At 44.4% G+C, this 25,354-nt stretch overlaps 1 protein-coding gene and 1 pseudogene across 5 annotated transcripts in view; one reads left to right on the forward strand and one right to left on the reverse strand.

The window, feature by feature from the left end:
• LOC129703514 (alpha-1,4-N-acetylglucosaminyltransferase-like) overlaps window positions 1-12,867 on the forward strand; it is a 29,606-nt pseudogene extending 16,739 nt beyond the window's left edge.
• Window positions 12,868-23,481: 10,614 nt separating this feature from the next.
• Window positions 23,482-25,354, reverse strand: part of scly (selenocysteine lyase) — a 50,236-nt gene continuing 48,363 nt past the window's right edge. For 4 of the 5 annotated variants that reach the window (XM_055646047.1, XM_055646046.1, XM_055646048.1 and 1 more), the window contains exon 13: window positions 23,482-23,793. In XM_055646047.1, coding sequence (XP_055502022.1) covers window positions 23,631-23,793 — 163 coding nt within the window. In that variant the 3' untranslated portion in view covers window positions 23,482-23,630. The remainder of the gene's footprint in view (window positions 23,794-25,354) is intronic. The other variant, XR_008724575.1, reaches the window with a different exon arrangement.

Below are 25,354 nucleotides of genomic sequence, written 5' to 3' on the forward strand. Positions count from 1 at the left end.
CCTCGCAGCAATCTAGCACAGTATTTTAAGTCCATGGGGGGGGGGGGGGGGGGGGGGGGGGGGGAATCATGACAAAGTCTATTCAGGGATCATGATTCCTGGAAGCGACGACACGATGCACTCTGTGATGCGTTGGGCAACAATTCTTTCAACATGTTGGACAACGACGGAAGCCAACACTGAGCTACATCATCTGACACACGAGCGAAAGAAGTCCATGGGAAGGATGTGCATTTGTCATTCGGTTTAACCACTGCTGTAGAAATATCCTTGGGGACTTCCTCTTCTGAGCTCTTTGGTTAAAGGTTTTCAATGAAAATGGTGTCATGTTCATGGTGAAGGAGAGACTGGGAAGAAATGTGAAAAGAGAAATGGCATTTATCTAGGTTCTCTTGTAAGGAAGTGTTTCCAGACAAGGGTTATGTTTTGAATAAAATGCCAACAGTCAAGTCATCCTTAAAAGGCTGGACTTGTATGTGCTATAATATAAAGTGCAAGATTCTTGATTGAAGTGCAATATCCTCCAGGGTCTTAAAAGATGTTTGAGGAGTCATCCTCTGTACTTTTAAATCTTCTACTGGAAGTCAACCCTAATTTCAGTTCCTATTTCTTCCAAGTCAAAATGCTAACAATATGATTAACAATATGTTTCTTATAGAAACATTTAAATACTTAAAGGATTGGACAGGCTAGATATAGGAAAATGTTCCCGATGTTGGGGGAGTCCAGGACCATGGGTCATAAGAATAAGGGGTAGGCCATTTTAGACTGTGATGAGGAAAAAGTTGGTCACCAGGGAGTTGCGAATCTGTGCAATTCTCTGCCACAGAATGCAGTGGAGATCAATCCACTGAATGTTTTCAAGAGAGGGTTAGATTTAGCTCTCAGGGCTAAAGGAATCAAGGGATGTGGGGAATAAGCAGGAACGGGGTACTGATTTTAGATAATCAGCCATGATCATATTGAATGGTGGTGCTGGCTCGAAGGGCAGAATGCCCTACTCTGCACCTATTTTTCTATGTTTCTATTGTAGATCAATCACATATGCTGATTTGATCCATGCTTGGTTTTGCTATTGCTGACCCAATCCATGATCCATGCTCCACGCTGGTTTTCCACTATGCCATCAGGCAGCATGCGATTAGCTAAGCACCGGCTTCAATATGATCTACGATGCAGAACTTTATGGAGGCTAACGCCATGGTCTCTGTATGTTGAATGAAGTACTTTTTTATGAAGTTTCACGACTTATGGTTAACACTGCTTCATACACTATGTCTCAAAATCAGCATTTCAAAAATCTCGTGCAGAATGATTGAAGATTTTACTTCGGAGTCACGTGAGTGACTACGTGAAGAAGCCCGCGTACGACGCATGCGTGTCACGCTGAAGGAAGCCGGTACGAGTGGCTGCAGCATGATCAGCAGCCAGCACAGGTGCCTGGGAGTACCGGGACCGGGTGGAGTGGTGGACCCACATACAGGACCGGTGTGGTCAGCGGCGGAGCGAGGAAAACCCGCAAACCAGTGCCCGTGTGTACGGGGGACGGGAACAGCGGGGGAAAAAGGAGCTCCTTCATAGTGGCAGTCACATGAATGTGGACAAGGAGCGGCATAGTTATATCGGGCGGCCGGGAGCGACCAGTGCCCGTAGGCATGGGGCCCGGCTGCGGGAAATACCGCGTGCGACTAGTGCCCGAGAGCACCAAGGTCGGCAGGAGCGGTCTGATATATTAAAGCACCCGCGATCGACTAGTGCCCGAGAGCATGTAAGTCGGCTGGAGCGGTTGCTGGAGGAAATTCTCCACCGTGGCAGGCTCCGGGATTGGAGGATAGCCACAGTGGGCAAAAAATATAAGTCCCACAGCAGTTTCCCATAAGGGCTGCATGAAATGTCAGACGCCTCTGAGGAGGGTATTGAAGGTCTGACTGGGCCAGGATGGCTGCCTGTGTTAATAAAGACATCACTGCGAAAGTGATGTGGTGAAACAGCCTCCGGATAATACTTACCGATACCGGAGTGAGGATGAGCAGCTGCAAGTTATAGCGCAGCCAGCAGCGGCCACTTTTGTGGAGCTGGGAAATCGGTATGAGTGGCTGCAGCAGGTTCGGCCGTCAGTGACATGGTGAAGATTTGGCCGGGACGACCACTGTGGGAGATGCGAAAGCTTCTACTTCAGCATCTACCCCAACCTCAACCTCAAGGCCCTCCACAACCACGAGTGAAACCAAGAAAATAACTCAGTTACCACCGATAACCATGGAGGTAGGTGAATCTGGGGCTCCAGAATTAATAGGGAGCACGGAAGTTGGAGGGACATTGCAACTTCATTTGGAAGCATGGTGTAATATAACTATGGACTGATATATTCTTAGAAGTATTAAGGGATATCTGATAGAGTTTCTACACAAACAAAACCTTCCAGTACAATATACACCGGACAGAATATACATGCTTATTAAATGGGAACAAGCTAAACCCCACATAGAACTACAAAGATTATTCACTAAAGGGGTAATTGAACAAACCAAACCTGAACAACAGGAATTTGTCTCAAACATATTGATTAGAAATAAGAAAGATGGGGGTTGCCGTATTATTATTGATTTATCAACGCTTCACAATGTTGTGCAATATGTTCATTTTAAAATGGATACTTTTAGCACTGCTAAAGAGTTAGTTTCAGCAGGCTACTTTATGGCAAGTATTGATCTTAAAGATGCTTACTATACAATACCCATCAGAGGTAAAATTCTTAAACCAGCTTTGGCATTGCCGCAACAACAAAATCATAGAGTAATGGCATAGTTGGATGAATACTTATTGTGGGAATAATTTATGAATTGGCATGTCAGGCAGTGGTTGCCACAAAACAATTGTTTGAACAGCTGGGATTCATTATCTATCCAATTAAGTCAAAATTGACACCATTAACACATTTAATATGTTAATGACTTTACTAATAGGAAAAGCCACAGAGTTACAAAAGGATTAGAGCACTCAAAATTAATAGAGGCCATTTTTTGATGGCCAATGGAGCTAACAATTTAAGCCATAAAAGAATTACAATGGTGGGAACACAATGTTAAGTATGGCTCCAACCCAATAGTTATTGACAACCCGTCTGTGCTATTACAAACAGATGCCAGTGCAATTGGTTGAGGTACAACTGATACCATCTTGAGCTCTGGGGGGAGATGGAATATACAAGAAGCTAACCTACTTAACACTAAGGGTATAAAGTACTTAGAAATGTTAAGTGCATTTTATGGGTTAAAATCTTATTGCTCAGGAATGAAACAGCAGCATGTTAGATTTGCAGGTATGTATCATTGGAACCAGATCCTGGGGCACAAGGTACAGATGCATTTTCACTGCACTGGGGGAAATGGTTCATTTATGCATTTCCTCCTTTTTCCTGCCTAATCAATCGGCTACTAAGGGAAATTCAACAGGAATCGGCATCTGGGATTTTCTGAGTACCTGATTGGCTTACCCAACCATGGGTTTCCGTGGTACAGGACATGGTGCTGGAACCATGTATAACTTTAAGACATAGTCCTAAGTTACTGGTGCATCCAGTAACTCAGGATAGCTATCCATGCCATAGAAAATATTGAATTATTGGGTTGTAGACTCTGAAAGACCCGCTACGGGACATGGGGCTATCAAAAAGAACTGTGGACATGATCACAGCAGCACAAAGAAGGTCTACACAAATACAGTATTTAGGTCATATTAAAAAATTGACTAATTACTGCCATAATAACCTTCTGGACCACAGAAATAAGGATGTTCTGGCGGTGCTTGAGTTTTCTCACCAGCCTGCACTATGGAGGACTTAGTTACAGCACTGTGAATAGTGCCAGAAGTGCATTGTCAAGTTATTGGTGGCAAGGAACAGAAAGACAGTCTGTGGGATCACATCCTCTGGTAGTTAAACTTTTTAGAGGCAATTTTAACACCAAGCCACCCAAAACAAGATACAACAAAATCTGGGATGTAAGTGTGGTCCTGACCATGCTAAGGAATTGGTCGCCGGCTACAGCATGAAATCTGGATAAACTAACTAAGAAATGGTAATGCTGATGGCGCTAGTCACAGTGCAAAGGGTCCAGTTATTGCAAAAAAGTAAGACTGGATGGCTTCACTATGGCGGCAGGAAGTTTGGTTTTTTGTGATCCAGGACTGTATTATTAAACAAAATAGACCAGGATCAGCAGGGCAGGTCATAGAATTTATGGCCTACCCGGAGGACAAACGCCTCTGTATAGTGAAGCACATTTGGTTATACAGTGAAAGGACAAAGGCTATCAGAGGCAAGGAAATGGCGTTTAATCAGCTATAAGAAACCGTACCGTAGAGTGTAAACTCAGACCATTTCGCGGTGGCTGAAATATGGGTTAAGATAGGCGGGAGTGGACACTAACATATTTAAATCGCACTCCACCAGGGCTGCTGCTACATCCGCAGCAAAACGCCTTGATGTATCCATGGACCAAATCCTCAGGATTGCAGGATGGTTGTCGGAGAAGAAAACGTTTTTCAGAAATTTTATAACAAACCAGTTAGCAGTATGGGAACGCCTTTTCGGGGAACATTTTAAGTTCTGTATGATAATTTATCCATGAAGAATACGGGGTTATGATTTGAATTAATTAGATATTATTTATCATTTCCATTAAATAATTGGTATGAATGTTTTGAATATCATTAACAATTTCTCCCAAACTACCAAGGCAGTTGTGAAGCATGGACTCGTTCCACGGCATGAGGTCACAGAGCTTTGAAATCTTCACGTAGTCACTCACGTGACTCCGAAGTAAAATAGTAAGATTAAACGAGAACTTACCAGTTTGAAGTTTGATCTTTATTTTATGAGGAGGAACGTTGAGGGAATACGTGCCCTCCGCTCCCACCCTCATATGGTCATATCTTAAACTGGTATCTCTTTAATAATCTTACTATTTTAGGTCATTATAGTGTATCTGTGACCTCACACCGCTGCTTTGAAGGATGACACGCATGCGTCGTACGCGGGCTTCTTCACGTATTCCCTCAACGTTCCTCCTCATAAAATAAAGATCAAACTTCAAACTGGTAAGTTCTCGTTTAATCTTACCATTCTGGAAAAGAAAATATTCCTGTTAGCAAAAGCAAGTTTTAGGATTGTTTCCCACATATTTTATGGTCTTCCCATGATCTTCTTGATCAGAGTAGATCTGAAGCAAGACTAACGGTGCGACCTGAAGCAAGACTTAACAAGAGCTTAACATTGTGGGAACCTTCTGCGATAACAGTACGGCATTCGTGGACCCCCGAGGACCTCCGTGGCGCAAACGTCAGGTAGTCGTGAATTTCTCCAAGAGTGCCTTGGTGAGCTATATCCGTGCGATATCCGTAATAACTCTTGCGGGTACAGTGGGAACTCCTGCGAACGGTAAACCCGGAAGCCTGACAGAGGGGACATAAGGTGAGGTTAAATAAATATATTTTTTACTATCAGATTGATGTCTGCAAGTCTTCATTAACACATCACTACAAGAGGAATGTCTCTAATGTTATAATCCCTCTCATGCTGAAACACAAAATAGTTGAAGGGAGGTAAAATAGTTGAAGGGAGGTGAAATAATCACATTTTTATTCTTTTTCATTTTTGAGTGTTCAGGCACCTCACTTGATGAGCTATTTTACTCCAGCAGTTTGTGTCTCTTTTTGTCTGAAAGCAGTTTCTAACTGGAGGAACTCCGCGGGCCAGGCAGCATCTACGGAGGGAAATTGACAGGCGAGCCTTTCCTCAGGCTGCCTTATCTCTCTCTACCTCCCCCCCCAACTCCCACCCACACACACAAATGCTGGAGAAACTCAGTGGGTGCAGCAGCATCTATGGAACGAAGGAAATAGGCAACGTTTCGGCCCGAAAAGTTGCCTATTTCTTGTGCATGTGGCGGAAGGAACAGCAGATGCCGGTTTAAAGAGAATGAGTAACTCGACGGCAGGCAGCATCTTTGGGGAGAATGGAGTAACTCGACGGCAGGCAGCATCTTTGGGGAGAAGGAATGGGTGACATTTCGGGTCGAGACCCTTCTGATATGCTGCTTGTCCCGCTGAGCTACATGTTGTGTCTATCTTCGTTTTAATCCAGCATCTGCAGATCCTTCCTGGTCGAACCCGATTGAAAGATGCGAGGCTGGGCGATAGAAATCATTAATTGAATTAAATAACTAGATACCTGTCTAATTGTATCTACGGGATTGGAAGGAAGAATGGAGGAAGAATGTTCCCGATGTTGGGGGAGTCCAGAACCAGGGTCTCAGTTTTAAAGTCTATCCGTGGGAACTCTTTAATTACAGTGGGAAACCTTCAGTTTCCCAGGGGGTCGGGACGGGACTGGAGTTGGGAGGGAAAGGTGGGGGAGTCGAGGGAGAGGAGGGGGAGACAGGTGGGGGTGTCTTCATTTACTGGTGGTGGGTGTCTGTCACTGAAACAGGCAGGTGAGATTTCACATCCACCTTGTGTGTGCCTCTCTCTCTCTCTCTCTCTCTCTCTCTCCCTCCCTCCCTCTCACACAGGCATGACTGGAGGAACTCCGCGGGCCAGGCAGCATTTACGGAGGGAAATGGACAGGCGACCCATTCTTCAGGCTGCCTTATGTCTCTCTCCCCCCCCAACTCCCACCCACGCACGCGAATGCTGGAGAAACTCAGCGGGTGCAGCAGCATCTATGGAACGAAGGAAATAAACAACGTTTCGACCCCGCTGCACCCGCTGCGTTTCTCCAGCATTCGTGTGTGTGGGTGGGAGTTGGGGGAGGGGGGGGGGGGAGAGAGACATAAGGCAGCCTGAAGAATGGGTCGCCTGTCCATTTCCCTCCGTAGATGCTGCCTGGCCCGCGGAGTTCATCCATTCATGCCTGTGTGAGAGGGAGGGAGGGAGAGAGAGAGAGAGAGAGAGGCACATACCACCACTTAGACACCCACCGCCACTAAATGAAGACACCCCCATCTGTCTCCCCTCCTCTCCCTCGACTCCCCCACCTTTCCCTCCCAACTCCAGTCCCGTCCCAAGTTCGGTCTGTGAAACGCAACACGCCAGCCCCGACAACCAGCCCGGTGGTCAGTCCTTTGAAGATAGACACCAGTTGCTTGGAGCAACTCAGCGGGACAGGCAGCATCTCAGGTCGCACCGTGAGAACTGGCCTGACAATGAGCTGAAGAAATCTGATGAAATGTTATTGACTAATAAAACATGTTGCTGTCTGTCCTATTAAAATTACTTCCACCTTTCATTTAAGGTAGACACAAAATGCTGGAGTAACTCAGCGGGACAGGCAGCATCTCTGGAGAGAAGGAATGTGTGGCGTTTCAGGTCGAGACCTTCCAGCTGCCAAATAAAAACCTCATCCCTCCCTCCATCCAAAAATCGAATGCCTTTATCACTGATCTTTCATCCTCAGGCAATCCTACCTCCACGCCTCCACCCTCAATGTGCACAGCTGATATCTACCGCCTCCCCAGGACTTGCTATCATAACATCTCTAATGCTGGGCTGAGCTGAGTCAAACAAATATAGGGTGAGGCAGAAGATGATAAATTCTGGATGGTCGGTCAGGATTCCCAACATTGCTATCTGCTGTTTTTGTCAGTAATGAATCTCTCCCTATATAGTTAACAGGACCTATTTTTATATTGATTCCACTGGCACACACCCGGTAGTACAAATAAATTAGACTTCTTATTGCTTGGCAATTGTTGTCTTTTGAAGTTTCAGATTTCTCAGCCCGCTGCTCTCCTAAGCTATCAAAATAAATTCAGGCTCTTCCATGCTCAGGGAATAATACTTTTTGATTTATTAATTCACAGGATCCTTTGGAGAATCACCTCATTGCCACACCATGATTCCCATTCGAAAGACATTTAGCCTTGTTTTCATAATTGGAGCTAGTGTTCTGCTGTATGTAACTTGGCATATGCAAAACACAACAACATTTTCAAAAGAACATGGTAGAAATGTCACAAGTGGAAGAAGAAGCTACCATGGATGATCCTCGTCCACTCCTGAATCCTGGGATTATGTTTGTGGAAACAACAGACAATGTGGAGCCGAAGCCATTGGTGATGTGCTCAGTGGAGTCTACTGCTCGTCAAAACCCAGATAAACCAATCTATTTCTTCATGAAGGGGTTCAGTGGCAACTTGAGCCAATATCCAGAGCCTGAGTACAGACTCATCCCGTTGCTCTCTTCAATGAAGAATGTTGTCCTTCTCCCTTTAAACGCTACCGAACTGTTTGAGGATACTTCGTTGAAATTGTGGCATCAAAAGGTAACCAATAAGAAGAAAGTGTGATGTGTTACATTTAGGGTCGTCAAACCAGAGTAGGACTTTCTCAGTGAATTTTAGGGTCCTGGGGAAGGCTGTAGAATAGAGGGAGCTAGGAGTACAGGTACATATTTCACTGAAAGTAACAGCATAGGTGGATAGGGTGGTGAAGAAAGCTTTAGACATAAAGATAGACACAAAATGCTGGAGTAACTCAGCGGGTCTGGCAGCATCTCTGGAGAAAAGGAATAAGTGACATTTCGGGTCGAGACACATCTTCAGACTGAGAGTCGGGGTGAGAGTTACTCGGAGTATGAAAAGGTTTAAAACAAATCTGAGACGGTACCAATGACGAAGCAAAAGTGGAGTCCCCAATGATCAATTCTTGGCTGTGGAGAGGTGATAACGATGAGACATGCTGGCCTACTTCAGTGAAAACATTAGGTATAGGATGTTGATGATGCAGTTGCACAAGAAGTTGGTGAGGCCCCACCTGGAGTTTTGTGTTTGTTTTGATCACCCAGGAAACATTCCATTATGTTTGTTTTTTTTTTAAAAATATGATATTAACCAGGAAACAAGGACTAAATTATTGGAAGATGGTGGACAGGCTTGGGATTTGTTCTTCAAGCTAAGGAGTCCGAGGGGTGATCTTATAGACGTGTCTAATGATGTTAGGGGCATGGATCAGGTGAACGCACACAATAGATTCGTGAGGCCTGATTTTCCACACAGTGAATGGTCTCTCTATGGAATGAGCTGGGGAAAGTGCTTGAGGCAGCTTCTGACAACACTTAAAGGACATTTAGACATGTACATAACAGGAAGAGTGTGCATTGACTATGTTCTTCCTGGGAGTAAGTTGACTCAGTCTATCTGAAATTTGTGTCTAAGTCTGGTCTCCTTGAATGAGGAAGAACACACTAATTGGAATGCAGTAAAGTTGCACCAGGTTGATTCCTTGCATGGCAAGTTTGTTGTATAACTGAGATTGAACATCTTGGGCCAGTGCTCAAATGAGATTAGAAAGCTATATCCCTAAAATGTCCAATATTCGTAAGGTGCTTGACAGGGTAAATACTGAGATGATGCTTCCCTTGATTATGTGTCTATATTAAGGGGATGAGTAGCTCCAAATAGAACTGGACATTCAGGATAATAATTGAGGTGGAACTTCTTGTGGTGTGGTGAATTCAAGAGGGTGGTGTGGTGAGATTTTGGGATTTTCTGCCAAATAAGTCAGTGAATGTTTACTGGTTGGGCATCTATAACAACATGAATTGATACAGTAGATTTTTAATGTTTGCTGCTGCAATAGTCGATATTTAAAATAGATATTAATGACCACTGTGTTGTCTGGATTTAATTATTTCAGTCAAAATAACAAGCTGCAAAGAGCGCAAAGAAGATTTTTAAGGAAGTTATCAGTTCTGGAGGTTTTGAGTTATATGGAGAGGTTGGATAGGCTGTCGAGAGCGATTGAGCTCCTACGTTGGGGCGATCTAAGCTCCCGCATCGGTACGGTCGAAACTCCTGCGGCTTTGTGTTTCCAAAATCGGTCCCTAACCAGGGACCGCAGGTTTCACGATGTTAAAGTCCGCAGCTCACGATGTTAAAGTCCGCAGGTTGGAACACCAAAGGCCGACCCCTGGCAAAGGGGTCGCCCGCTCCAAGATGTTAGAGTCCGCAAGCTTCGCTGTTTTGTAGCTCCCGAACTCCCAAACAAGAGGCCACCAACTCCACGATGTTCGGCCGCAATGCGGACAGAGATGCCACATGGAAACATTTTATATAACATGCTCCCTTTAGCTCCCACATAATTTCTTCCGTTATCACACCCCATATCTCTCTAAACCTTTCCTGTTCATGTGCCTGAACAATTGAGTTTGAGTTTGAAGAAGGGTCTCGACCCGAAATGTCACCCATTCCTTCTCTCCAGAGATGCTGCCTATCCCGCATATTTATTCCAGCATTTTGTGTCTGACTTTGAAATACTGTTATTGTAGCTGCCTCAACAAGTTCTTTTGGCATCTACAATACATGTAGCCACTGTCTGAAAAAATTGATTCTCGGGTTCCTATTAAATCTTCTGCCATAAATTATGCCTCTTTTCATAAATGTTCTGACTATGTTCATTCACCCTATCGATTCCACTGATTTTACATACCTCTATGAGATCATCCCCCAGTCTTCTGGTGTCCAAGGTATAAAGTCCTAAATAAACCTGCCCAACTAGTTCAACAACATAATTCCCTATCGCTGGGTGACCAGAACGGAACACTATACACTAAGAAGGTTGCCACCACTATCTTGTACAATTGTACGTCAATTCTTTCACTGATAAAGGATTGTGTCATGAGGAAGAGACAAAAAGAATGCAGAAAGAACGACTGCATGTTTAGAAAGAAAGGAAATTAAGATAATGAATTAAACAATTTTTGTCCATTATCCACAGGTAAATCCAGAAAAGGAGAAGTTTTGGACCCATGTGTTTGCTGATGGCTGCAGATTAGCAATGCTGTGGAAATATGGGGGCATCTACCTGGATACTGATATTATATCAATGAGGCCAATACCGTTTGCTAACTTTACATGCCCTCAGCATTTTAAAACTTTCAGTAATGGGGCTATAGGTTTCTCACATAGGCATCATCCTGTTTTATGGAATTGCATGGAAGATTTTGTGGCCAATTACATTGGACATATTTGGGGTCAACAAGGCCCTCAACTGCTTACCCGTGTGCTGAAGAGATGGTGTCAGACGAATAATCTAGCTCCCTTCATTGGCAAAGAATGCAACGGCATCTCTTTATGGATCACAAATCGGTTCTACCCAATCCCATATCCAGCTTGGAAGAGGTACTATACTCCTTGGAAAAAGAAGGATATAGAGCGGACATTCTCAGCAACGTATGGAGCACATGTCTGGAATTCTATGAATAGAAATGATAAAAAGGAAATCGTTACTGGAAGTGGATCATTAATTGAACATTTCTTTCAGTTGTATTGTCCAAGTACATACAGAAATGTAATTCAGTTGAATCATAGTACATGGTGATTTATGTCCTGATGTCCCTGTTTTTAGTATGTCTAAAAGTGTGTTTTAGTATGGGGGGGCGGGGCGGGAATTGGGGAAACTGTTTTTTAGTCACTTACCTCGGTGGAATGCGACTTTTCTCCTAGTTGCAATTCGCCCTCCCTCGCGGCCTAATAATTTGGATTGGTGTGGCCTCTCCCGGAGTCGGGTTCAGAGCTTCACCGGTGGACGCAGCGCGGACTTTCCATCGTGAAGCTGGGCAATCCCTTGCCGCGGGTCGCTAGAAGAAGTGCTCCAATCGCTGGCCCACAGAGTACGACATCCTGAAGCTGCGGTTTGTGGAGCTTCTAGCCGCGGGCATGGCGTGGACTTTCCATCGCGGACCGGGTGAGCCCGAAGCAGTGCTCCAACCGCCAGCCTGCAGCCTATAACATACTGATGCCGCAGTCTGCAGAGCTTCTAGCCGCGGGTGCGGTGTGGACTTTAAGAGATCCGACCGCCGGCCCGAGTTCTAAAACCAAAGGCTGTGTGTCTTTGTTTTGGAAATGCTAAAACTGTGTTGCCTTTGGTTTGGAAATGCTAAAGCTGTGTTGCCTTTGGTTTGGAAATGCTAAACCGGTTTGTCAACCGGCAGCCACAAACCACTACACATTAATGACATTGATCTGGAGTTTGTCAGTAGCACTAAGTTCCTGAGGGTGCAGATCACGAACAGTCTGACCAGGTCACAAATCATCGCATCACTAGTTAAGAGAGCGCAGCAGCGTTAGCACTTTCTGCGCTGGATGAGAAGACCTCACCTCCCCCATCCCGTCCTCACCACTTTCTACAGGGGCACCATAGAGAGCATTTTGACTAGCTGCATCTCGGTCTGGTTTGGGGACTGCAAAGCCTCCGACTGGAAGTCCATGCAGAGAGTGGTGAGGACGTTTGAAAAAGTCATCGGGACTTCTCTTCCTTCAATCCAGGATATTGCGTGCAAACGTTGCTTGTCCAAGGCCAACAGCGTTATAGAAGACCCCACACATCTCCATCATGGACTGTTTACTCTGCTGCCCTAGGGCAAAAGGTATCGCAGTATAAGGAGCAGAACGGCCAGGTTTTGCAACAGCTTCTTCCCCCGAGCCATCAGAATCTTGAATTCCATATAATGCGCCGCAACAATGATCAATTTTATCTATTTTTTCTTTTTATCTAATGAATCTTTTTATCCATATCCTTTTATCCATATCCTTTTTATCCTTTTGGTGTTTTATGTTGCTCAGTGAGCCAGATGCAACAAAATTTCGTTCGGACTTGTATTTGTTGATTTTTGAATGACAATAACGTCTTTGATTGATTGATTAATTGATTGATTGATTCATAAAGCTGTGTTGCCTTTGGTTTGGAAATGCTAAAGCTGTGTTGCCTTTGGTTTGGAAATGCTAAAGCTGTGTTGCCTAATTAAAGTTTCCTTGCCTAATTAAAGTTGCCTTGCCTTCTATATAATTAAAAGTCTAATCTTGACTACTTCCTGTTTGCGCTTGATATTGATTTTAGAAAAAACTCTACCACGTACGGTTGTGATTTTTGGCCATCCTACTCAGAGTCCCCCTTCCGCTGATCAGGTGCCAAGGATTTTTCCCATCGATGAAAAATAAGGGTTATTTGTGTTTAAAAAAAGGTTGAGATTCTCTCTCTCCTGTCAATCATGCTATGATTTCAGCAAGTCATGATTTCAGCAAGTCATTTAACAAGGTACCATGTGGTAGGCTGCTCTGGACAGTTAGATCGCATGGGATCCAAGAAGAATTAGCCAACAGGATAGAAAATTGGCTTCATGAAAGAAGGCAGAGTGTGATGATGGAAGGAGTGCTGGTGCAGAGTTCCTTGAAAATGGCATCACAAGTCGATAAGAATGTCAAGTAGGCCTTCAGCACAGTGGCCTTCATCAGTCAGTATGGTGTATGGAAGTTGGGAGGTCATGTCATAGTTGTATAAGATATTGGTGAGACCACATTTAGAGTATTGTATTCAGTTTTTGTCACTCTTTTACAGAATAGATGTTGTTAAGCTACTGTAAAAAGGGTGCAGAGAAATTTATGAGAATGTTGCCAGGACTCAAGGGCCTGAGCTGTAGGGAGAGGTTGACCAGGCTATAACTTTATTCCTTTGAGTGCAGGAGGATGAGGGGTGATCTTATTGAGGTGTATAAGATCATGAGAGGAATAGATAGCATAAATGCAGTCTTTTATCCAGAGTAGGGGAATCAAGAATTTGAGGACATGGGTTTAATGCGAGGGAGAAAAGTTTTAACTGAGGGGCAACTATTTTTATAAGAGGGTGGTAGGCATATGGAACGAACAGCCAGAGTAGGATGTTGAGGCAGGTACTATCACAACATTTAAAAAACATTTAGACAGGTAAATGGACATAATGAATTTAGAGGGATATGGCCAAACAGAGGAAGGTGGTACCAGTGTAGATGGGGCATATTGGTCAGCGTGGCAAGTTGGGCTGAAGGACCTGTTTCTATGTTGTATGACTATGACTCTACCTCTTTGAGTTTGTGATGTCTCTGGTTATTCAAAAATGAAAAAGAACTATAGATGCCAGAAATCCAAAATATTATCAGAAAATCCTGGAGTTGCTCAGCAAGTCATACGGCTTATTTTTTTTGTTGTAGAGATGACCACAAGGAAACAGGCCCTTCGGCCCATCAAGTCCACATCAACCATCATCACACATTCACTAGTTCAATGTGATTCCACTTCCCACTTTTCTACACACTAGGGGCAATGTGGTGGCCAATGCTTTACACCCCTTTAGAATGTGGGAGGAAACCGGAGCACCTGGAGAAAACAGACGCAACCCCTGTTTTTCCAGAGTAATAAAAATCCAGAGCGGTCAATGGGGAGTGGCGGCAGCTACCAGCGCCCGACGGCCGCCCGGTACATGGTGGGGGGGGAAGGTGCCACGGGCCGAGCCCGGGGACTGGACCCGGGCTGGAGCCGAGCCTGGTGCTGGAGCTGGAGTGAGTTCCGAGCCTGGGGGTTGGGATGGGGCAGTGACTGGGGCCAAGAAAGAAGCTGCCACTGGATCCATGGACGAGCCCAGAGATGAAGTTTGGGTGTGGACTAGAGCCCAGGCGGCGGCCGAGCTGACAGCTGGAGTCTACAACCAGGGCCGGCCCGAGTATGGGAACCGGGCAGATTTCCAGGCCCTGGCACTGCTCTATGACCTGGGTAGGTGCTGGGGCAGGGAATGGGAATGAGGGGAGGAGGATGAGGGAAATTATTAGGAGGATGGAGATGGGGGGGGGGGGGGGGGGGGGGGGGGGGGGGGGTGGAGGGGGAGTGTGTGAGGGGATTGATGGAGAAGGGGGTAGGCACTGTCCACATTGTCCACATTGTCCACTATACCATCAACTCGGGTGTCATGTACAAATTTACTAACAATATTAACTACATTGTCATCCATGTTGTTAATGTCAGTAACAAACAATAGTTGATCCCTTTGACAGGACTGATCACAGGATTCCAAACTGAAAAGCAACTCTCCATCACTACCCATTGAGTTTTTCTTCCGAGCTAATTTTGAATCAAATTGGCTAGCTCATCTTGGATTCCATCTCATCTAACAAACCTATCAGATTAGCCTACCATATTCGGGACCTTGCTAAAGTCCATGTAGACAACCTTTAATGTCATGAATCCTCTTGGTGCAATGAAACTCTATAACATTTGTGAGACACTATTTCCCATACACTAAACCATGCTGACTATCTCTAATTAGTCCCTACCTAAACAAATGCTGATAGATGCTGTCGCTGTGAAACTCCTACAACAACTTTCCCAACACTCCATATAACATATAACATATAACAATTACAGCACGGAAACAGGCCATCTCGGCCCTACAAGTCCGTGACGAACAACTTTTTTTTCCCTTAGTCCCACCTGCCTGCACTCATACCATAACCCTCCATTCCCTTCTCATCCATATGCCTATCCAATTTATTTTTAAATGATACCAATGAACCTGCCTCCACCACTTCCACTGGAAGCTCATTCCACACCGCTACCACTCTCTGAGTAAAGAAGTTCCCCCTCATATTACCCCTAAACTTTCTGTCCCTTAATTCTGAAGTCATGTCCTCTTGTTTGAATCTTCCCTATTCTAAAAGGGAAAAGCTTGTCCACATCAACTCTGTCTATCCCTCTCATCATTTTAAAGACCTCTATCAAGTCCCCCCTTAACCTTCTGCGCTCCAGAGAATAAAGACCTAACTTATTCAACCTATCTCTGTAACTTAGTTGTTGAAACCCAGGCAACATTCTAGTAAATCTCCTCTGTACTCTCTCTATTTTGTTGACATCATGTCAACTCATGTCAGGTCCATTGTCAGGACTGTGTCACTCATGTCAGGTCCATTGACCCTGAGTTTTCTAGGCTTCCCTTTGCTGCCTTCATGATGGTGCAACATTAGCCACCCTCCCGTCTCCGGAACTTCACCTGATATAAATCTTTCTGCAAGGGTTTCTACAATTTATTCCCTAGCTTCTTACGATTGAAGGAAGCACTAGGTCAAGCACTGGGATTTATCCACCTGAATCTATGTTAAAACCATCAAAATTCTCCTTTTTGATAATTCAATGGCCAAAGGCTTCAAAACTTATGTACCTCAGTTTGTTAGCTTGCATGATCTCCTCCTCTGTAAAAACTGATGGAAAAATATTAATTTAATATTCCGGACTGTCAAAGCTGCCACAGCCAAACATAAAAAGAGTTTTTATCCACGAGTAGTTGCTCTACTCAACAGCCAAAAATCTGTTGCCTCCCTTTGATCTGGTATTTTGTTGGTTCACATGCTTGATCAATGGTGTTGTGTAATTAATGTTTTATTATTATTAATGTGTTGTGTCTTCGGAGTCATTCGTAACTATATGTCATGTTGTTACTTGTGAGCGGAGAACCAAGGCAAATTCCTTGTATGTGAATACAATAAATCTACTTACTTACTTACATACCCACTTTGTGCTGGTCTTCGATGCTGATCGTACTCTCTGCACCGATACAGTAGTTCCTCCACTTTGTACTGTTTCCGCTCAGTCCTGCCTATGAGGATACCTTGAAATTTGTATCCCAGTCTGAGTCGGGCCTTCAACCCCAGGGTTTATGAACCCTCACATATTGGGCCAAATCAATGAAACCTGAACCCCTACAAGCCAATCATCAATAAGGGTTACAAAATACTTTAATTGGCAGCTCCTTAACCCAATCACAAAACATCACGTAACATAGTTTTGATAGAAAGCACTTAGTGGGAAACAGTTTCATTAAGCAAAGAAAATTCTACCAGGTAAAGAACACAATTTTGGCAAGGCCCTCTCCTTGACCAATCATGAGTAATAGCGCGAAGATCATGCAACATAGTTAGCAACATTATTATGACCCATTATTTCTCAACCAATCCTAAAGTGAGCTGCCTTGCCCTTGGTTTTGAAAGTCCTAAAGCGAGCTGCCTTTCCTTTGGTTTTGAAAGTGCTAAAGCGAGCTGCCTTGCCTAATTAGAGCTGCCTTGCCTAATTAGATCTGCCTTGCCTTCTATATAATTAAAAGTCTAATCTTGACCACTTCCTGTTTGCGCTTTATATTGATTTTAGAAAAAACGCTACCACGTACGGCTGTGAATTTTGGCCATCATAATCAGTCCCCCTCCGCTGATCAGGTGCTGACGACTTTTCCCATCGATGAAAAATAAAAGTTATTAATGTTTTTAAAATGTTGAGATCCTCTCTCCTGTCAATCACGCCATGAAGGCCACACTCTTCTGGTGGGAGGAGGGGAGGGACTATAAAACCCGGAAGTGTGTGCATGGCTCAGTCTCTGCAAGATGGGGGAGGGAGAGGTCACGACTCGCTGTCTTTAGTGGCCTTCCACCCTGCTTGATATGGTATGAAACTGCACTTGAATTTGGTGCCCTTGTATCCTGCTTAAAATGGAATTTCAAGGAATAGCCGTGAGTCAGCTGCGAGCCCACCAGCCGTGAGTCAGCTGCCAGCACAACAGGCTTGAGTGACTGAGCTGTCACCCCAAGAATCCATTTGGCCAGCAATATTGGAATTGGTGGAGAGGTGGAATTTGCGTTGGGGGACCAGCACTCCCATGTGATGCTGGGACCCAACGGGTCCCACTTAGTCTAGTGTTTTAAATAAAAATAGAATGGCTTACTGATAAATATTGATGTTTAGTCTCTTTTTTTTTTGCTTAATCCATTCATGCCTGATTACAACAGGTTATGTGCTTGATGGGAACGAGGAAAGTTTTGACTTTATAAGGTATAGGTTAACTCAATGAGAAAACATCGGGGAAGGTGCAACATGGAAAATAAATATTTATAGGAAGGAACTGCAGATGCTTGTTTACACCAAAGATAGACACAAAATGCTGGAGTAACTCCATTTCACAAAGTGCATGTTATATCTTGCACTAAATGTTGTACATTGACTTTATCTGTGCACTATGTACTTCTTGGTTGTATTTGTGTGTATTTTTTCTTTGACTGGACAGCATGCAAACACACAGTTTTCACTGAACCTCAGTACAAGTGACAATAATGAACAAATAAACTAAACGATACATTATTAATTGAGACATAGAATATAAACTATGACCGCATACAATATTTGTTAGTCTACAACTTGAGGATTGTGTCTGTTCAGGATTGTAAATTACAGCAAAGATCTCATTGCACATGAGTGAATGCAGAGGAGATAATGAGGATGTTGCCAGAACTGGAAACTTGACTTCTGAGGAAAGATATTATTGATCTATTTCCCGAATATGCTCAGCCATTGAACTTCCATAGCTGTCTGAGGCGAACATGCACTCATTTGCAAGTATCCCCACCCTTTGGGACCAGAACTCAAAACAGTGTGTTTCAGGTGTAATCTTGCAGGAGCCATCTGTGATTTTACTCTCTTGCATTATACATCATTTATTCTACTTTCCTTCCTGATTGATCTTGGTGTTTGTGTGTTAACTTTTGATGAACTTCCACTATTTCTCTCCCCTTCTTAAATATAGGGATAGTGTTAACTACTCTCCAGTCCTCGGACACCTCGCATGTGGCTAGAGAAGACACAAAGATCTTCGACAAGTGTCCCACAATCTCCTTTCTTGCCTTTCTTAATAACCTGTGATAGATCCCACCAGGTGGTGGGGAATTAATCCACCTTAATGCTCTTCAAGATCCTTCCTCTAATCACCCACTTGGATTTTGTTTTTCCTCCTTTCTTTATATTCCTCAAAGGCTCTGTCTAATTCTATCACCTTAAACCTTGCATGTACTTCCTTTTTCTTTTTAACAACATTTACAACCTCCTTGGTCAATCCAATCTTTGTACCCAATCATTCATTTTATCATTAATGTTTAATGTTTTATGTGACATTCCTAACTGTCACTGTATGTCATGTTGTCACGTGGGGGGAGCACTAAGGCAAATTCCTTGTATGTGAATACTTGGTCAATAAACGTATTCATTCATTCATTCATAGTTCGGCTCTTACACTTTATGGAGTGCTACAACTTATTCTATCCATTACTTTCTTCCACAACATAAAATTACGTGAGATAGGAGTAAATTAAATTATAAAAAACATCCTTTCTTGATCCGATCGGCTCAACCTATACCCAGACAAGCTCATACCTTGTCATCCTGTTATTACTTATTGATTCCAATACCCACAGTGCAATAAATGTTGGGCAGATGCATAATTTTCTTATTTCCCTCTGGACATCATAATGTGCTGATAGAGAATAATTGACTGCAATTAATTATGTGTCTATTGTGCTCCTATTTTTTTTAAAGAAATGCATCCTAACGCATGTCAATACAATCATTAATGGTGTTCAAGAAGGAACTGCAGATGCTGGAAGATCGAAGGTGCACACAAAAATTGTTGGAGAAACTCAGCGGGTGCTGCAGCATCTATGGAGTGAAGGAAATAGGCAACGTTTCGGGCCGAAACCCTTCTTCAGACTGATAGGGGGTGGTGGGGAGAAGGAAGGAAAAGGGAGGAGGAGGAGCCCGAGGGCGGGGGAAGGGAGGAGACAGCTCGAGGGTTAAGGAAGGGGAGGAGACAGCAAGGGCTAGCAAAATTGGGAGAATTCAACATTCATGCCATCAGAATGCAAGCTGCCCAGGCGGAATATGAGGTGCTGTTCCTCCAATTTCCAGTGTTGCTCACTCTGGCAATGGAGGAGACCCAGGACAGAGAGGTCGGATTGGGAATGGGAGGGGGAGTTGAAGTGCTGAGCCACCGGGAGTTCAGGTAGGTTATTGCGGACTGAGCGGAGGTGTTCGGCGAAACGATCGCCCCAACCGCCGCTTAGTCTTCCCGATGTAAATCAGGTGACATCTAGAGCACCGGATGCAGTAGATGAGGTTGGAGGAGATACAGGTGAACCTTTGTCGCACCTGGAACGACTGCTTGGGACCTTGAATGGAGTCGAGGGGGGAGGTAAAGGGACAGGTGTTGCATTTCTTGCGGTTGCAAGGGAAAGTGCCCGGGGAGGGGGTGGTACGGGAGGGAAGGGAAGAATTGACAAGGGAGTTGCGGAGGGAGCAGTCTTTGCGGACATGGGGGGAGATGCACAGTACAGTGTGTCTCTGCACTGTACACTGACAATGACAATTAAAATTGAATCTGAATCTGAATCTGAGATGGGAAGATGTGGTGGGGTCACGTTGGAGGTGGCGGAAATGGCGGAGGATTATGTGTTGTATTTGCCGGCTGGTGGGGTGAAAGGTGAGGACCAGGGGGACTCTGCCCTTGTTGCGAGTGCGGGGATGGGCAGAGAGAGCAGTGTTGCGGGGTATGGATGAGACCCTGGTGCGAGCCTCATCTATGGTCGCGGAGGGGAATCCCCGTTCCCTGAAGAACGAGGACATTTCCGATGCCCTGGTATGGAATGTCTCATCCTGGGAACAGATGCGGCATAGGCGGAGGAATTGGGAGTAGGGGATGGAGTCTTTACAGGGGGCAGGGTGGGAAGACATGTAGTCCAGATAGCCATGTGAGTCAGTTGGTTTGTAGTGTATGTCGGTCAGAAGTCTGTCCCCTGCGTTGGAGATGGTGAGGTTAAGGAATGGTAGGGAAGTGTCGGAAATGGTCCAGGTGTATTGGAGTGCCGGATGGAAGTTGGTGGTGAAGTGGATGAAATCAGTCAGTTGTGTGTAGGTGCAGGAGGTGGCCCCAAAGCAGTCGTCAATGTAATGGAGGTAGAGGTCGGGGATGGGGCCCTGGTACGTATTGAACAAGGATTGTTCAACGTGCCCGACAAAGAGGCAGGCGTAGCTGGGGCCCATGCGTGTGCCCATAGCTACGCCTTGTGTTTGGAGGAAATGGGAGGAGTCAAATGTAAAGTTGTTGAGGGTGAGGACCAACTCCGCTAGGCGGAGGAGAGTGTCAGTGGCTGGGTATAGGTTGCTCCTCTGGTTGAGGGAGAACCGGAAGGCTTTGAGGCCATCCTGGTGGGGGATGGAGGTGTAGAGTGACTGGACATCCATGGTGAAGATGAGGGGGTGGGGGCCTAGAGAGTGGAATGCGTGGAGGCGGCGGAGAGTGTCTGAGGTATCTAGAACATAGGTGGGAAGGGATTTGACCAAGGGGGATAGTATGGAGTCAAGGTATGTGGAGATGAGTTCGGTGGAGCACGAACAGGCAGAGACAATGGGTCTGCCGGGAGAGCCGGGTTTGTGGATTTTGGTATCATTAATGGTAATGTGTTTCAATTTTTAAAATATCCTATGCATTGATTCAGGAGCCTTTGGAGAAGCACCTCAATGCCACACCATGATTTCCATTCATAAGATATGTATCCTTGTCTTCATAATTGGAGCTAGTGTTCTGCTATATGTAAGTTGACATATGGAAACACAACAAAATGTTCAAAATAACATTTTCAAATGTCATGTAGAAGATTAAGCTAGCACGGAGGATCCTTATACATATCTGAAAACTGGGATTATGTTTTTGGAGATAACGCACAATGTGGAGCCAAAGTTTGTTCATCGGAGTCTACTCCTTGTCAAAACCCAGATAAACCAATCTATTTCTTCATGAAGGGGTTCAATGGCAACTTAAGCCAGTATCCAGAGCTTAAGTACAAACTCTTCCCATTGCTCTCCTCAGTGGAGAATGTTGTCTTTTTACCCTTAAATGCTACTGAACTGTTTGAAGATACCTCATAGAAATTCTGGTTTCAAAAAGTAAAATTTAAGAAGAAAATTTTGCATTTTGGGTAATCAAGCCAGTGTGGGACTTTCACAATGAATAGGAGCCTGGAGAAGGTGGTAGAATAGAAAGAATGAGGAGTACAAGTATTTAATTCACTGAATATAATATCACAGGTGGACAGAGTGGTGAAGGCTATATGCATGCTGACCTACATCAGTAAGACCTTTGAGTATAGAAGTTGGGACAGTGATGTTATGTTGCAGTTGTACAAGATGTTGGTGAGGCCCCACTTGGAGTATTGTGTTCGCTTTTATCACATCCAGCAATAGGAATGATAAAACACAAAGATTTATTTCCATTTGTTAAATTCCCATTGCACCTTTTTGTTACTATGCGGCTTAACAAGATGAAAGAACAGAATCCCGGGGATAAGCTTTTCCCACTGAGAGTAGGGAAGATTCAAACAAGGGGACATGACTTGAGAATTAAGGGACAGAAGTTTAGAGATAACATGAGGGGGAACTTCTTTACTCAGAGAGTGGTGGCTGTGTGGAATGAGCTTCCAGTGAAGGTGGTGGAGGCAGGTTCGTTTTTATAATTTTAAAAATAAATTGGATAGTTATATGGACGGGAAAGGAATGGAGGGTTATGGTCTGAGCGCAGGTATATGGGACTAGGGGAGAATACGTGTTCGGCACGGACTAGAAGGGTCGAGATGGCCTGTTTCCATGCTGTAATTGTTATATGGTTATATGGATTAACTTTGTGAACCCACGCTGTACTCTCTTAATAGCAAGAATGTGCTTCTTCAAATTTGGAGATCGAAATTGCACACAATAGCCCAGGTGTGGTCTCACTAAGGCCCTGCAAAACTGCAGGACCCCTTTGCATCTATACTCAACTCCTCTTGCTATGAAGGCCAACATGCCATTAGCTTTCTTCACTGCCTGCTGTACCTGTATGCTTACTTTCAGTGACTGATTAACAGGACACCCAGATCTCGTACTCCCCTTTTCCTAACTTGATGCCATTCCTTCGCTTCTTCGCTCCATGGATGCTGTTTCACCCGTTGAGTTTCTCCAGCATTTTTGTTGCAGTGTGAAGAAGGGTTTCGACCTGAAATGTTGCCTATTTCCTTCGCTCCATAGATGCTGTCTCACCCGCTGAGTTTCTTCAGCATTTTTGTCTACCTTTGATTTTCCCGCATCTGCAGTTCCTTCTTAAACATATTAAAAAATCTAATTATTTTAAATCTTTAACCTAGTATCACATATAATAACCAACATAACTATTTTTGCATCAAATATTTGGCTATATATTTGCTTTTTATTTTCTGAAACCCAGCTGTACCAGGTACTCTAGGTGTTACTTCCAATAAATTACTCTGTCAATAGCCTCATTGCTTATTGTCAGCTGGCTAAGGCATCAGGACGTACATCCTGTGCAAACATTGATTGCTCTGGTCCTTTAAACCATGTTCCTATATTCTTCCTCCATGCAGCCTGGAAACACTTACCCTTGGGTTTCTGCAATGAATTCATCAGTTTATTAGGACACAAATTCAAAATGCACTACTTTTCAGAAGGATTTGTTTTAAATATTTCCACCCAGATTTGTTTGTATATTCAGAACATAAAATCTGTCACTAAACGGAATTGGACAGCACTTTAAAATGTGGTTAAAAAATAAATCTTGATTTTTTTCCAGGAGCCAACTGGACGTTTTATTAATTTTGCTGAAATAGGATTTAACTGAAATAAAAACACGTCTCCACCCCCAATGATTAATCCAAGATTAACAATGAAAATTACTAAAATAAATCCAAATGGAACGTTTTCATAACATATATGTGCAGCAAATTGAATATACAGGTATTAGAAATAGAAATTCCTTAAAACTTGTGATTGTTTTTGATTTAATCACAAAAGAAGAACTGGCACAATTTGTTGGAATATTAAAGTCACTCCCTCTGGGTGGGAAAGGCCACATGGTTCCTCTGTGGAGTTCTACCTTTCTGAGGCAGTAATCAGTTCTTCTCTGGGTGCTACTCAAGTCTGAGCAGCACACAATTTGATTTCTTTGACTGCTAGCTTCAGCTCTTCTACGATGGTATCAACATCCTCTTTTGATGTTGCCCGTCCCACACTTAACCGAATGGCATTTTCTGCCACCTCATATGGAATGCCGCTGTTCAGTAGCACATGTGAAGGCCTGAAAAAACAAGACAATTTGTTACAGGTGGAGTGACAGAATAAAAGCAATAAGATTGCTTGATTGAACAATACAGCATGGAAACAAGCCCTTTGGCCCAACGAGGCAGTGTCCCATTCACATTAGTTCTGTCATCCCACTTTCGCATCCACTTCCTACATATTAGAGGCAATTTACCAGAGGCCAATTAACTTACAAACCCACATGTCTTTTGGATATGGTAGGAACCCAGAGCACTAGTTGGAACGCCATGCAGTCACAGGGAGAATGTAGACTCCAACCAGCCAGTGCCAAGGTCAGGTCTCTGGCGCTGTGAGGCATCAGCTTTACCAGCTGTGGTACTGTGAATGCCCACGCAATCACTTCTCAAATTCCAGAAGGAAAGTTTTATATGTGTATTTTGTGATTCTAAAAGGACACATCGTAGACACCAGTCTACAAACCTGATGTCATATGGCCCAGATGCCGGGAGATTAAATATCAACACTTGTGCAAATGCAGTTAAGCAACATAAACATTTATAAACTGAGATTAGGATTAAAAAGTTTGAAGATTGTTCAAGACAATATTTAACCTTTGATTCGTCATTGGCTCACTAAAAGGAATCTGCACAGCCAGCCAACTCTCATCCAAAACCAAGCAAAATCTTGTTGGTTTTTTTAGTTCAAGCTTCACTATCAGCATGTGTTGCGTGCTTTTCCTGAAGCTGCACATTTAAATAACTTCTGTGACAAGAAAGCATGCTAACAGATGGGAATAAATGGGTTCACTGGGTTTATACAGGTGCACAACCTTTTATCCGACAGCCTTGGGACCAGACACTTTTCGTAATTCAGAATTTGTCGGTCTTCGGAATGGAATTTTTTTAGCGTAGATTTTAATGGCTGGCTCAGTGGTAGAGTGCTCGGCTCATATCCGCAAGGTCGCGAGTTTGCGCCTTGATCCCGGCAGTTACTCGGTCGCGAGTTTGAGTCTTCAATGTCGTTTTTTCATGCAGAATAAATGTTTGTATGAAATGCAGTGTAGGAGAGGTGTACTGACTGTGTCGGCAGAACTTTGGAAGTGATTGCCCACCAGTCTAAAACGCCGCTGTGTCTCCCTGTCCCTGGGATAGCAGGGGGCGATCAAACAGCACAATACCCCCCTCCCCCTCCAACTCCAGAGGAATCCGCTCCCCGATGGGCCGCTACGGCGACAAGTGGCAGTTTGCCCACAGCCCGAGCTGCGCCACCCCAAGAACACCTTGCACACCATCAGCTTCTGCCCCTACGTGTTCCTCTGGAGTTGGAGCGGGGCTGGGCTGGAGTTGCTGCTGGCTGTGGGTCTCTGGGATCTCCGTGCTTGCAGTGGGCCTGGGGGTCGCTGTCCCGTTGGTCCTGACGTCTGCGGCCACCCCCCTGGACTGGAGCTGAGACTGGGAACTGTACCGCCCTTGCCCCCTCCCTCTGCAACTGCAAACAACCCCACTCTCCTGCAAGGGCGGTACAGTTCCCGGAGGATAGCAGGTGGCCGGAGACGTCAGGACCAACAGGAACCCGCTCCCCGATGGGCCCCTACGACG

Source organism: Leucoraja erinacea, chromosome 14 (genome assembly GCF_028641065.1).
Source record: "Leucoraja erinacea ecotype New England chromosome 14, Leri_hhj_1, whole genome shotgun sequence".
NCBI classification, from domain to species: Eukaryota; Metazoa; Chordata; class Chondrichthyes; order Rajiformes; family Rajidae; genus Leucoraja; species Leucoraja erinaceus.